The sequence below is a fragment of the Nelusetta ayraudi genome, unplaced genomic scaffold (genome assembly GCF_046127955.1).
Source record: "Nelusetta ayraudi isolate G7.1 ecotype Tasmania unplaced genomic scaffold, CSIRO-AGI_Nayr_v1 ptg000034l, whole genome shotgun sequence".
Lineage (NCBI taxonomy): Eukaryota > Metazoa > Chordata > Actinopteri > Tetraodontiformes > Monacanthidae > Nelusetta > Nelusetta ayraudi.
The window spans coordinates 3,242,174-3,256,886 of record NW_027466084.1 but is presented as its reverse complement, the minus strand read 5'-3'; the positions used below and the strand labels follow the sequence as shown (position 1 = coordinate 3,256,886).

The 14,713-nt window shown below is 40.7% G+C and overlaps 1 protein-coding gene across 1 annotated transcript; it reads left to right on the top strand.

The window, feature by feature from the left end:
* Positions 1–451: 451 nt before the first annotated feature.
* On the top strand, positions 452–13,500 carry rgs9a (regulator of G protein signaling 9a). The gene is made up of 17 exons (XM_076032508.1): positions 452–972; positions 1,921–2,017; positions 3,083–3,133; positions 3,247–3,353; positions 4,325–4,376; positions 4,930–4,988; positions 5,083–5,159; positions 6,559–6,640; positions 6,778–6,840; positions 8,782–8,811; positions 8,991–9,052; positions 9,171–9,284; positions 10,120–10,235; positions 11,193–11,280; positions 11,360–11,498; positions 12,468–12,550; positions 12,889–13,500. The coding sequence occupies exons 1-17, from the start codon at positions 904–906 to the stop codon at positions 13,043–13,045; spliced, it is 1,446 nt and encodes a 481-aa protein (XP_075888623.1). The 5' UTR covers positions 452–903; the 3' UTR covers positions 13,046–13,500.
* The last annotated feature ends 1,213 nt before the right edge of the window (positions 13,501–14,713 follow it).

Sequence of the window (14,713 nt, the reverse complement as noted above, 5' to 3'; positions counted from 1 at the left end):
GAAGCACGGTCACAAGTATGAGAGCGCGCTCGTTTGGGCGGGTCGCAAAGATTCCTGTAGCAACATCTGTCAAGAGTGCATTTTTCTCAGATTCAGTACAACGCAGAAATTAAGCCAGCACTCCCAAGAACACGCAACACAGAGATACATGTACAAAAATAAACTAAAAAGTTGGAAAAGGTACATTTTGCTGGAATGTTTGATTTCCTCATCTGTTCATCTATTAACTGGACTCAGGGTTCGCCTCCTTTAGCAGGATTACAAATGAACACTTGCCACAGCCTGGAGGTCAAATTGAATGGCTCAGTTTAGCTTCAGTCCATATATAACATAGTAGCTGTCTCTATTTTTGCTTCAGTTGACCATCCTCAGCTTCATATGGCTCACATTAGTGTTTACTTTTTCTTTTCTTTTCTTTTTTTTTTTACACAGAAGTAAAAACAGTTTAAGTAGCATTTTAACGCTGCTAAGTGTTGCACGCTAGGCTTTTTAAGATTGCTCCGACAGCCAAACAAAATGTGTTGTGAGCAAAATAAAAAAAAATAAAAGCAAGTAAACTTCTTAGTGGCTGCCTTTCTGCATATGAATGTATTCTTAATTTCACACATGTTCAAACAAAGCTGAACTCTGAATCAGTCATGACTACCCTCTTTAAACAGGTTAACTTAAGAACCACACATGGACTTTTTTCCATAACCAGGGATGAGCGCGGGGGCCTCCTGCAGCTGATTGGTGGATAAATCCATCCTTCCCATCCTCGCCTTTCAATCCCCACACAGAAAGGCTGTGTGTAAGTCCTCTGCATGCGCTCACTTCTCTCTCAGCAGAAGTAATTGAACTGGAATACCGCAGCTTAATAAAACTTTTGGATTATATCGAGTCGGTTTTCTTCAGTCGGCCAAAATGACGATCAGGAATGCTCGCCCAAACCGGGAACAGCATTTTAGGTCTCGTGTGCATTGCTTGAAAAAGGTGAGTATGGCTAAACGGAATTGATTCTCTTTATATTCGAATCGTTAAACTCCGGTCAAGACAGCACTCGCGCTTATTTCAGTATTTCGACAAGATTTTCCACTTGGCTTGCCACACACAGGAGCTTGTTTAAGATCATCTCTAATTCTGCCTGAAAGCCAATTAGCTTTGCGCTTTGGCAACCAGGTGTCAACTATGTTTTACATAGTGTTTATATAGACAGACTGTGGAATGATAACAAGTCCTGAGGAGTGTAAGGTTCATTCTTTTTGTTCAGCACTTGTGCAAAAAGTACATACAAGGCCTGAGGTGTAGTGAGATTAAAAATTAACCATCAGTCAAGGTTTGAGTTGTCATGGAATCAATTCCTACAAGAACATAAAGGTCTTTATTTATAAACTTTAACCCAAGAACAAAAGCAGCATTTGGAACCTGCTCGACTGGAAAAGCTGAGTTTATGAAACCTGCTGCTGCACCAAACAGTTGACACTATCACATCACCCAGAGGTGGATCGTCTGCCTTGTGAAAAGCCCCCTCCATGGGTGTGTTCCAGAAGTTGTCCTCGTAACAACGTACTGTTGAATTATATCATGGAAATGTGAAGCATTCCCCTCATTCATTGCATATGCCACGTCAGAAAAAAAGGATTAGTCGTGGTTAAAATTTGTAAATTTAAAATGCATATCCATGAGAAGAATTATGACAAAGTCAAGACGAGAATCAGATGTGAAAAGTGAAAAGAAGGTTTTCTGGTTTGCTACCTCTAAATAATAATATTGATAATAATAACACTGGGGGGGGGAAAAAATACAATTTAGCTTCAAGCATTTTTGATTTAGGGATTTAACCAGTTGCCCAAAATATGAAGATGAGCATTAGATATTATTCAGGACTTATCGCTGAGCCTACGTGCCTCAGTGTATTTGACTTACAAAATTTCCCCTCAGCTGGAGACCACCGTGGTGGAGATGCAGGACACAAAAAGTGGGGTGAAGGGCTCCGAGCAGAAGCTGAATGTCACGACCATTCCACATGTAATCACTGGTAAGACTAAGACACGGAAACAGATTACAGCACAAACTTTAATTCAGTTGGCAGCATCCTCGTTATTTTAAGGTCAATTATTTTCCATCTATGGCTGAATGTTAACATTTCCACAAAAATATAGTTTGAATGGACGCTGAGATTATTTCCAAATGCACAGTCAATGAACCAAATAAGTACTTTGCAACAGTGAGGAGCACTGAAATTTTACACTGAGAGTAGTCAAATCAAAAAGTGCGACGCGTTCAATGCGATGAAAGGCCGTCCAGCAGTGACGCTGTGGAGACACTGACTGCCTGCATCTTTGTCTAAGCTGCTAACACAGGCTAAATAAGGCAGCCCCCAATTGGATGAGATCAGGGCCACGCTCTCTGAGCCAAAGGGGCTTTAAACGTTTCTATCCGGTCTAAGACAAGGCCAAAGGTCAGCAGGGCTGCGTCGACCTCATCCCAACATGACCTGCGGCGCCTTCTGGGTGTCACTCTGTGTGGCGCAGATCCAGATTGGTGGTGTCGTTCTTATCTGGCCATGAGCGTTTCTCATCTCGGCCGTCCATCATTCCTGTCATGCAGAAACACTGAGACAGAAGTAGCAAATTACAATGTCAAATTCATACGTAAAAAAACAAAAAACAAAAAACAACCTTTGTGATGTCACAAAGGGCACTAATACCATCCTGATACCTCTTTGAGGTTTGTGACAACATAGCCAATTAAGCCTCTTGTGGAAGTCCAACAAAGCATTGGTTTTAGATAGATAGACAGACAGATGGATAGAATAGAAATAAAGATAATATAAAAATAAAATCAATTCAAATCTGACCCTTCTTGAATACATCTGTATATAAATAATGCACATTGCAGTTGTTTTACCTGAAATCTGAGAATTGTGTCTCAGAAATCCGGCTGAATGTGAAGCATGGGTAGAATTTTGGATCCTTTGCTGTTACAATAACATAAAACAAATAAATGGTATATTAATGATGAGAATGATAATGATGATACATGTGTGAACTGTTGGTTTTGTCTGTGTAGTGTTTGATCTCCAGTCTTTGTTCCCACACAGGTAAAGACATCGTGGCATGGATAGCTAACAAGATGAAGATGACACCAGAGGGTACAGTAAAAAAAAAAAAACAGAGATGAAAGTTGTGAAAAATTTAAACATTAACAAAAAAATGTCATATCATGACCTCTGTCACTTCATTCCACCATCTGTCTTTGCTCCAGAGGCTCAGGCCTTCGGCACCATGTTGGTGGCCTACGGCTACGTCTACCCACTGCAGAACCACAAGAAGCTGGTCATGTGCAACGATGAGACCCTCTACCGTTTTCAGGTAAAATTGAAATTCTCTGATATTTGGCGCCGCCTGTAGTCAGACTCTGTGCTGTGCTCTGCACATTGCTGAACGTAAATATTATTAAAGCGTTAAAGCGGGTTTTTTTTTTCCTAATGGAGAAGTTTAAAGGTCCATATCAGACACATTTTCCAATCATTGTTTTATACATACCTACCAACCCAGTCAATTCTCTTGAAGGAGATAAAGAGCTGGAGCTCTGGGCAGGGGTTAGCTGTGCTGAAACCTGAGCATCGTCCAGTCATGGTACTTTTACCGTGAAATATTTAATTTAGATATGCTGTGGGTTGTTTGCATCATTAGTCAAGTTCAAAGTTTTAAAGTTTGTTTGTTTTGGTGTTTTCGCTTTTTAAAGTCCCCTCTACTTTTCCAAAATCGTCAATATTCTAGAGCCATTGACTGTATATAAAGATGGAGATTAATGTTGAAGTGCCAAAACCAATGTTTGCCAAAAGGGTTGCAAAAAGACTAGAATTGAAAGGAGTACTCAATGCATACCATCACAAACTGCTTGATTTTTTTTTTTTTTTTTTTTTTTTTGGAACATAAGAGTCATAGGTATGTGACACATTCTGATATTATTATGGGCTTTCAGTGGTTTATAGAGTTATGGTGATTTTAGTTACTCTTTCTGAAGGTCAATTTTGTAATATATTGCACAAAATGCATATGTGATTTCTGATATGTTTTTATAAATCATTATGAATGCATTATAATGAATGCACTCATTATGCATTATACAACGGACCTTAACAGAAAGTGTGATTTTCAACTGCTTTAAAACTTGATTCGTTGGGGTTTTGCTCTACTGGGGTACAGAACCACAAGGGGTTGAGATCCTTGAGGAGACGTATACATAAAAGCATAATTAAAGTAAAGACATGAGTTAGATAATACAGCCACAGTTATTACTGTGACATCAACCTAACCTACGATTTAACTCTTTTCAGACCCCGTACTTCTGGCCTACTCAGAAATGGGTTGCGGAGGATGTTGACTATGGTAAGTCCAGTGTCTGTACGGTGCAGAACAATTTTGCATGGTGTGCGTCGTTATAGACAGCTTGCTCAAAGAACCGACATGATCTCTTGGCTGTATCCCCATATCTTTGCGAAGCTTAATTGTAAACATTAAACACAGTGTTTCGCTGCATCTTCTCGCTCAGGTGCTTCCCATGCTTTCCAAATAGCAACTTATGATATGGGACAGTGATTATGGTGAAGAAGGCCGAGGTCTGGCCAATTTTCTTGGACTCTGAAATTACAAAAATAATTAAAGCTGCAAGCAGCGTTTGCAGGACTGAGCCTGCTGATTCCCCCTGACACCTGCCGATGCCCCGATGTTGAGCCATTTTTAGGTGTGAGTGCACCGTGACTTTAAAGGCTTATAAAATGAAAACGGTTGGGATCTCAAAAACTTTCTTGATAAACCTTTTTTCATGAAGGTCATACTCCTTTTTCAAGGCAAATGCAGTTAGGGTATTTTCGTAGAGGGCGCAAACGCAATTGAAAAAATCCCTGCTTCTGATGCTTGTTTTGTTCCGCCTTAACTGTAGCCATATACCTGGCCAAGAGGAACATCCGCAAGAAAGGCATGCTAGAGACCTACGAACAGGTTTGTGATGAAAAAAAAAAAGATCCTGTTTGGAAAGTGTCCGAGTCCGATGAATCTGTCCATCACAGATTGACTGTATTTGTGTTTTCTACAGGCCCACTACAATCACCTCCACCAATGGTTTAACCACAAGTGGGACTTTATTGTGATGCAGGCCACCGAGCAGTACAAGTACGTGAAAACTAAATCTTCATTTTCTGAACATTTATCTTTAGGGACAAGGGTCCCTAAAGTTAGACAACGCAGGCGCATTGAGCGCGTCATTCAAGGCTTTTCAAACAATAGTCATTTTGAACGGTCATGCTGCAGGTTGTATGTTTTGGAGCTTTATTTCGTCTCTTTGGGGTCCTGTAGTAGTTGCTTAAAGGGGCCATAAGCGACTATTCATCATTGTCAGATGTAAGATAACAAAAAAAATGACGTGAAGTTCCAGTGGTGTTATTTCATCTGGAGCAGAGCGTCACATCACGCCGCCCCTCGTGTCTGTTGACATCAAGATGTTCCATCCTTTTGTTTACAAAGCCGGGCCAGCTGCTCGCTCGTGCATGTTGGAGCATGTGAGCTACCCCCTCCTCCTCTGGCCCGTCGGAACAGTCGCCCTGCCGCCCTTCCGAAAACACGCTCAAATAGCGTGAAACACGCTCCACTTTAATGTTCACTAAAATTATGCTGGATATAAATCTAAATCTGGAGGTTTTCCTTCTGTTACCAGAACTCTGTCACCTCTGTTCAGTGCAACCCTTTCCGAGGATTCATTCACCCAGTGCATACGCCAAAAGGTTTTCTGGTTCCGCACTGTATGGTTGTGTCACTTCCCATCATGCCTCTTTAACACATGTTATACATCAGGACACATCGGCCAATCGGAATGAGCCATCAGGCTGGATATAAACTCTTCTCTGGTGATTTCCTGGCCGTTTCATATATACTGTATATACATATACACACACGCACACACACACACACACACACACACACACACACACACACACATATGTGCAGTCGTCCTGTTAGCATTTTTACAGGTGTTTCTTTTTGCATTGTGGTCTATGGGAAAAATGCTTTTGGGGCTGTATGGGGTTTTCGGTTGCAGTACCTCGATTGGCCACTGGGGAAAAATCGCTAGTCCAGTATCCAGTTCTTATAATACATCTGTCACTGATAATGGACCTCTTGGAAAAATAATATGGTAGCATAGCTGTGGTAACTAGGCTTAGGGTTGTATCATCACTCACATCACATTCAAGACTAGGCAAGGCTTATTGCGCCTTTAATTAACATTCACCCGCTGAACCTTGATAATCACATGTGCTGTGGTGACCTGCCTCACCAGGTAATAAGCACTCCATCATCCAGTGGAACAAGTGGATTGATTAATCTGGTACACAAAAAGTTGATTTTGTATCGTTTTATTCCAAAAAAAATGCAGGTTGGTATTTTTGAAAACAACTGGCAAAAAATCAGGATTTCAAGCAGCAAAGATCTTCCTTCTTAGCTTTTGGAGCTTTCTGGACAGTTTAGTGTGTGTGTGTGTGTGTGTGTGACTCGCATGTGTGTGTCTTGGTACCAGAGCTGGCCAAGACAGGAAGAAGCCCGACCGTGTGGTGTTTGACTGTCAGGAGAGAGCCTACTGGATCGTACACAGGCCGCCGGTCAGTGCTTTTTATCCTTGTATCTCAGTGAGATAAATGATGAATGACTATGACGGTCAGTCGTTTCTCTAACGGCCGAGGAACTCGTGTCATGGTGGTCAGTCAATTGTGCGCTGATCCTATACTTTGTTGTGCAGCGTCGAACCAACAGCGCTATGGACTGTGGCCCAGACCGTCTTATTGATCCCAATGAAGATGAGGTAACAGGTCAGTAAACAACAAGCACACGCGCGCGCGCACACGCACACACACACATACAGATAGAAGGAAAGGGAGAGGGAGAGTGGAGTCAGCTGGCCCTTTAAGAAACTCACTGTGGTTTAACATGAGAGTTGTTTAGTTGAGCTAATCTTTTTATCCGCAGCCACTTAGGAACAAGGACCTCCCTCGTCCTCTCACTCTTTCTTTTCATTTTTTTTCATGGTTGACAATTTCTTTCACCAGGGCAAGAAACTAAAAATATTTTCCCCCTTTTCCTGTTTTGTGTTCATGTCTAAGCTCTGCTGGAATAAAACGCCTCCATCTTAAAAAAAAATGTAACTTATTTCTTTATTCAAAACCAAAAATAGGCACTCAGCATTGCACTGGCTATTTTTTGAAGCTCCATCCGTCCATCTATCATCTATATCTCAGCTGTCATGGGGATAAGGCACAATATTCTTGATAATAAAGTGCTTATGCTTTGAGAAGTGAGCTATTTCTTGTTGAAAAAACAATAATATAAAGGATTGCGCTATTTCTTGAAAAATGAAAATTTTAGCATAATACATTTAATTCTCTACATGTTACAACATGATAATTCTAAAGTTTTAACACTGGTTTTTATTAAACTTTTACTTCAATGGTATAGCAAGATACATTTTCATATTAAAATGCCATAAACTCTCGAATCACACAAAACCTCATTATAATGGCAAACTGTTATTGATATTATAAAAAGAAATCTATCACGTTAATATGCCTGTTGATATACAGTACATTTCCATGGGAAGGCAGCAATACACTTTGTAAACTAGCGTGTTTGCACAGGCTGCACAAAAGCTAATCTGTTGAGTTTTCCGATATCTTGACAAACACTCAATGTCACGTGTGCACAATTTACACACTCTCCTTCAAAAAGCTAGATTTCCCCCTTCATATTTACTGAGTATTGTCTGATGTCATGGCTCCTCCCTAAGATTTCAGAATAAAAGCACAAACTCAGACGACTGCATATGAAGTGAACATGCATTTTAACATGTAACCTAAAGCCGAGCATGGTAGCAGACTCGTTTAGTTAGTAAAGCAGACCCAGCAACACTGTCATTGCCTGTTTGTTTTATTAATTACTCTCTCCATTCCTTCTTTTTCCTCTCTTTTTCAACAGATCTCTTGTTCTGCTGAAGACGACATTGTAAAACACAAAAACATTCAAGTGTTTAGACAAACTTATCCTCAAAAAGTATAACTCTCTTTAGACGGTCTCTTCAGGATACAGTAGGAGTGAAAAATAGTAAAAATGAATTTTAATTCACCATCAAAGGAGCAACTGTAAAAAAAAAGAAAAAGAAAAAAAGAACTGCACATAATACATTGTGCGTTTAGTGCACACATTTTAATAGTCCATTTGAAATGTGGTCAAGTCTAAATCCAAATTTTTTACGGCTTGAACTACTAGAAGCGCAAAATCAATTGTCCAGGCTAACAGACTGCGCATGTTGTTGCTCTGTGTTTTGTGGGTGATCTAGTAAAATTCCCACACAACAGATAACAGGTGCAAAAGTAGTGGTTTTGCATGGCCTCCCCATTTCTGCATTTTCATTAAGGCAAACACACTCAATGGGATGCACATATTATTTTGTTATATTATGACACAATGCTCAGTCTGCCCACTGAGCTTCATTGCGAGTTTGTGTGTGCTCGCGCATGTTCACACCTATAAAGCTTTGGTTAATAGGAACCTTACTGTTTCCCTCAAGGATCTTGAAGGGACTGTTTCCTTTTTCCGTACTTGTGCTTCAGTAATTGCACTTTTCTGTTTTTGGTCACGCTACTGTACAGTATGTGTAACATCAGATCAGATAAACCCATCCCCTGCATTGTACAATTAATGTGATATAAACTTGCCCACGTTATAACATTTTGTTCCAATCGTCTTGCAGAAATTCTCCTTTGACATCTACAGGCGTAAGGTAAGCGGAACTCTCTCTGACTTTTTTAGCAAGTGTTGACTTTAATGAGGCCATAGGAAGTGATCAGTGCACATTTCTATTCACGTATGAGCACAGATGTAATTGAAAATATTTCACCAAACTTGAATCTGCCTCCCCCCCCCCTCCCCCCTTTCTTTTTTTTTCTTTTTTTACTCTAGAACATGTTTTATCAACAAGCCATTATGAGATCAAAGGTCAAATCTAGCGTGTCGCTTGGAGCGTAAGTTCTTTCGGTTTCTTGACTTTTGGGGATCCTTTCTAACGGTGTAAATGCAAATTTTACAGAAACTCAGAAACCTTGGAATAATCTTCATTATTTCATTACTCTGACTCTGCAGACTGGTCAAGTACATGACAACCTACAAAAACCACGACCCGTTCCTGGCTCCCTGTTTACCCAGCAACCCCTGGCAATCGGACAATGACTCGTACTGGTCTCTGAACATGAGGAGGTAAGATCTGCCTCAGGAATGATTTTATACCCATTTCCGCTTTGTAGCTTCTGGAATTCAAAGGTGACCTCGATCGGAATTTGCAACAAGACAGGCAAATATGAAAAATGCTTACAGTGCCACTGCAGTGCCTCATGGTAGCGTCGGTCTCGAGACTGAGAATCCTGGTTTGATGATCCTAAAACACGTTACACCAACCTGGTGTACATCAACATTGAGAGCAAAATCCTTAAGTGTCCCTCCTGTGTCCGTCCCATTGACTTTAAAGAAGGGCGGCTGCTGCTCAGTTGGTGGAGAGAGTCGTCCAGTGATTGAAGGGTTGTTGGTACGAATCCTAGCTCTTTGGGCTGAACACTGAACCCTAAATTGATCCCACTGAGCCTGGCAGTGCCTTACATGGTGCTGGCTGCATCTCCGTAAAGCGCTTGGCCACCATGAAGGTTGAAGGTGTGCCCTTCGCTTTGCAACCAATTTCGGCGGCCCCTGCTGTCCAAAAAAGTTAAATGCAGATTTTTGACACTTCTGCGGTGGCCTGCTACAAAACCCTGTCCTTTTTTTTTTCCCACACACAATTGGTGTACAGTTCTCCAGTCTGGATAAATGATAGGATAAGACAGGCATCCAACGTGACCCGTATGTGTCAGAATGCATCTGGTACAGCGTCTTCTTCTTGATTCTGCTTTTACCTTTACGATTACATTACAGCTTTAATCTAGCCGATCCTTTTCAGATAGGATATGTGGTGCCATAACCCTTGTAAACACATGTTTTCAAAGCCACAGCTACATCAGAGCAGCGAGGGTGTCAATGACCGACTCATTGTGTTTGTGTGCAGAGTCGATGCTCCCACCAAAATGCGTGTCGAGCGCTGGTCCTTCAGCTTTTTCGAGCTGCTGAGTGACCTGCGAGGCCGAGACGACTTCAAGGTCTTCCTCAAGAAGGAGTTCAGTGGTATGTAGACCTAGCTCATTCAACAATCAATCAACAGGTCATCAAAAAGAAAGATTCTTCAAATACCCTTGATGAAAATTGTTGCATTATCCTTGTGCTTAGCACAGCCTTCCGCACTTGTGACAGATGACAGGTTTTATATGGAAGGCAATGGCTACTCCTACCCTCAATCATTGTGTTTTCCAGAGGTCATGAAATAGCTCAATCCCAGTGTGTCATGGGAACAACTTGTTGTTGGACAATTGTAGATGCATTGCTGTAATCCATCCATCCATCCATCCATCCATCCATCCATCCATCCATTTTATACTACCGCTTCCCCGGCACTCAGGGTCACAGGGGTGCTACAGCCTATCCCAACTGTCATCATACGAACTGTCATCAGTCAATCGCACCTAGGGCCAATTTTGAGTTCACAATTTGCCTCCAATGCATATCTTTGAAACAAAAAAAACCCTCAGAGCTTTGTCATGAAAAGCTGGTACAAACACAACCAGGCTAATCATTGTCCTTTGATGAGTTGGGTAGGTGACCTCACTAAAATCTGTTTGGCCCTGACAATGTTTGTCACCTTTTTTTTTTCTTCCATCGAGTCTTTATTTTCCCAAACTGTCAAAACTGTAGCTGAAGATAAATGTCAACATCAGTTCAGACATCCTTTCAGTTTATAGTGGGAAAAAGTGTCCTTTTGATTAAAATGTAATATTTCCTGTTACCAGGAGAGATTTCAGTCATAATGAGATGACTATTCAGTCACCTTAAGGGAAAAAGGGATCAATATGCCCTCTTGCACCTGTCGGTTTTCATTGCATGCACCTCCTGTCCGGACAATACAAAGCGATTATTGCTTCAAGTTTCATTCACAGCGGTGGATCAGAATGAGATTCACTCAATCGGTGCTGCTAGTTAATCTTTGTTCCATCAAAGTGGTGAAAATGCATTTGTGTGTGTGCAAAGGGGAAAACTTGGCTTTCTGGGAGGCAGCTGAAGAACTCACGTATGGCACAGCATCGTCCATGTCCACAAAAGCAGAGACCATCTTCAAGTAAGACGGGTCCTTTGGACTGTTTTCGTATTTTGTAGCCCACTGAGAACTTATTGATCCAGAGCGTTGATGTTTCCAGGACCTTCCTCGCCCCTGGTGCCCCCCGCTGGATCAACATTGACGGCAGGACAATGGGTCTGACGGTGAAGGGCTTGGACCATCCTCACCGTTACGTGCTGGAAGCAGCCCAAACACACGTCTTCTTGCTCATGAAAAAGGTATTTCTGTCACTAGTTGTAATGAATCCGCCCGACTGGTTGCTTCGTGTCACATGACCTTCACTGAATTAAGTGATTTACTAAAGCTTTGTTTATTGTGAGCAAAAGCATTTCATCAAATCCCTTTCCATTACTTCACATTGCTAAATCCCACATAATTCTGTGCAGTGGGCATTCACAAAAGTTTATTGGTAAAATAGTTTTGAAAAAAGCTTTTTTTTTTTTTTTTTTTTACTGTTATTGGTCCTTTTTGCTTATGTCACATGTTATGATAAGTTAACCAGATAAAATAGTGTAAATCAAACAAACTCAATGCTAATTTACTTCTTTGTTCAATGATTTGCCTTTAACACATCATTTGATGGTATACAGTGCATTGCCCAGTTGATTGACTGCCATTACACAGTGCATTGTGCGACGTTGTCATAAGCATAAGCTTATTTTAAGCCTGTCCTGGGACAGATCAAGCTACCCTTGAGCATTTTTGTAAATACAAATTGAAAATGAAGACAAGCTCACGTCTGATATAACAACTGTTTCAGATAAAGGAAGAAATGGTTAAACAAATCAAATCATCAAACACTTGTAGCCCCAGAAATTGCTTTATAGACCATCTGTTTGAAAACCAGAAACATTTTACACATTCTTATCTCAATATTGGCATAGTTCCAGAACGTAGAAACAACCACAGATACAATCGCCTCTTCATTTATTTTCTGGCCTTTGGTACTTTGAAAATACGGGCATTCAATTATAGCTCTGTACATTATATGCAATGTTATATAATATACCAGATCTTTGAATTTCATGACATGGGATTTCATAAACAGTTGGTCAGTGCATAAAGGTTATTTCAGTGACACATTTGGACCCCGATAGCGTTGCGTCGCAGTGTTGTCGTGATAGCTGATGACGCAGGGAGTTGGGAGTCATTTCAGATTTGAAATTGTTGTGTTTTCTTTGCTACAGGACACTTTCTTCCGCTACCTCAAGTCACCGGTATACAAGGAAATCCAGAAGAAGGCACTGAACCCGGAGGCTCATAACTTCAGGTGTGTGGTTGGAATGGGGAATTTGAGATTGGCCCTTTTTGCCGTACCATGACTTGTCCACAGCTAGATGCTAGGATGCTAGCTATGAACGACAACGGCAGTTTTCAGTAAAAAAAAATTAAAGGGGGGAAAATGGTTAAGTTAAAACACACAATGTTATCCTTGTGGAAGACTTATTCATTTCTCTTTCGTCTTTATACCTGTGTGTACTTGAACTCTGGAGCAACCCACAAGTCATTCTTAACTTCAGTTTCTATTCATGGTTTAATTAAAAAAAAACAAAAAAAAAAACACTTAGTTTCTCTTACCTTCTTCTTTACCTTCTTTTTTGACTATAGCCCAGCCCAGCTGGAGCAAAACGCTCAGAGTCGAGGCCTAGGCATCCATCCCATCCTTCTGTGGAAGCAGGAGGAGGAGGAAAAGGCCAAGGCTGCTGCTGCATCCGCTCCTGTTGATGTCAAGGCCATGATGAGCAAAATAGATAGGAAAAAGTAGAGGTGCACCATAACAACGTGTGTGAGGATGCACTTGTTGCACACACTGTACATAACGATTTAATCTGCACTTCAGTGTTAGGCAGACAAATACTGTGAATCCATTCCCCATGTCTCAGACTCCTCACTCAAATGTAAAGTAACTCCATTGTGGATTAAATTAGCTTCCTTCCCCTCAGAGTTCTACACACAGCACCCCATTTTGATTTATGTCATATCTCTATTCATCCTAGATTTTTGAAAAAATTTATTGCAAATGAAAAACAAAGAAATCATGTGGCCATCGCTTCGCTCATTCACAGCCTTTGCTCAATACTTTTGCAGCAACTTATTTTTCAATTTGAATCATGTTCACAATACTTTTTTGAATATGATTCCTGAAGATTGGTGCACAGTCATTCTAGATCTCACCCTAAAAGTTCAATATAAACACATCGTGGGTGCACTGTAAATGGAGACATACTGTATGCACACGTTTTCTAGTTGAGCCTGTGTTTTCACTTTTCATGCAATAAACGTCATCATTTTCATATCCTACCTTCATGGTGTATATACTAAAGGTACAGTCATTCGTGCTCTGCAAAGTGTGTCGACTATCTGCATCTGTACATATTATTTCTTCATCTGGTACTCTGTATGTCACAAATTGCTAAATCATGTAAGTTTCTAAGTTGTAGTATTATTTCATTACACTACAGATTGATTATATATATTTTCATTTAATGTCATTATTATTTCTTGCCTACATGTAATAAACGTGATAGAAATCCCAAGATCAAGATGGTTTTTTCTGTTTTATATGCAACGCACCATTTTTTTTTTTCTGTTAATTTCGTATTAACTTATAAATTCTGTATTTTCCACTTATTTTGTTTAAGGTTAAATCTCATCAGAATTGTGGTAGCAATTTACTGCTGCTTCTTCGAAAACAAAGAACCAGGTACCTGTTGAAAACCTGTTGAATCTTTTTTTGAATATGTTTTCAGATGCATTTCATGTTTGACCAGTTGGAGTTGCTGCTTCAGGTGGGACTAGTCTACAATTCTATACCATTTGTAATTGTCATGCATAATGTATCTGCACATACGTGTGTGTGTGTAACAGCTTCCCGCAAGGCCTCAAAATACATTCACTTTTAAAATTGCTTGTAAGAGTCTGAATACTAATTGAACACTCTAAATTGTCCGTAGGTGTGCATGTGAGTGTGAATGGTTGTGTTTCTATGTGGCCCTGCGATGAACTGGCGACTTGTCCAGGGTGTCACCCTGCCTTCGCCCTAAGACAGCTGGGTGAGGCTCCAGCAGACCCCCGTGACCCTGAATAGGAATAAGCGGGTATAGAAGATGAATGAATGAATGAATGAGTCTGAATACTATTAATGAAACAATATATTTTTTTGGGGGGGAGTTTTATGATGTACACACAAATGAAATTCTTATAGAGGACAAAGTTTTGCTTAAAATGTGAACAAATACACAGCGAGGCCATACAGAAAAAGATAAACCAAAGAGGAAGAAAAAATAGTGAGTGGGCGTGGGAGGGGTGAGTGAAGCAAGGGGTTTGTGTGCATGTGTCATTCACCAGCGAAGCAACAGTGTGGCTACTGGAGGCAGACACACCAAGCGCGGTGCTACGCCTCCTTTTACACAGTGAGTACACCTTATTTATC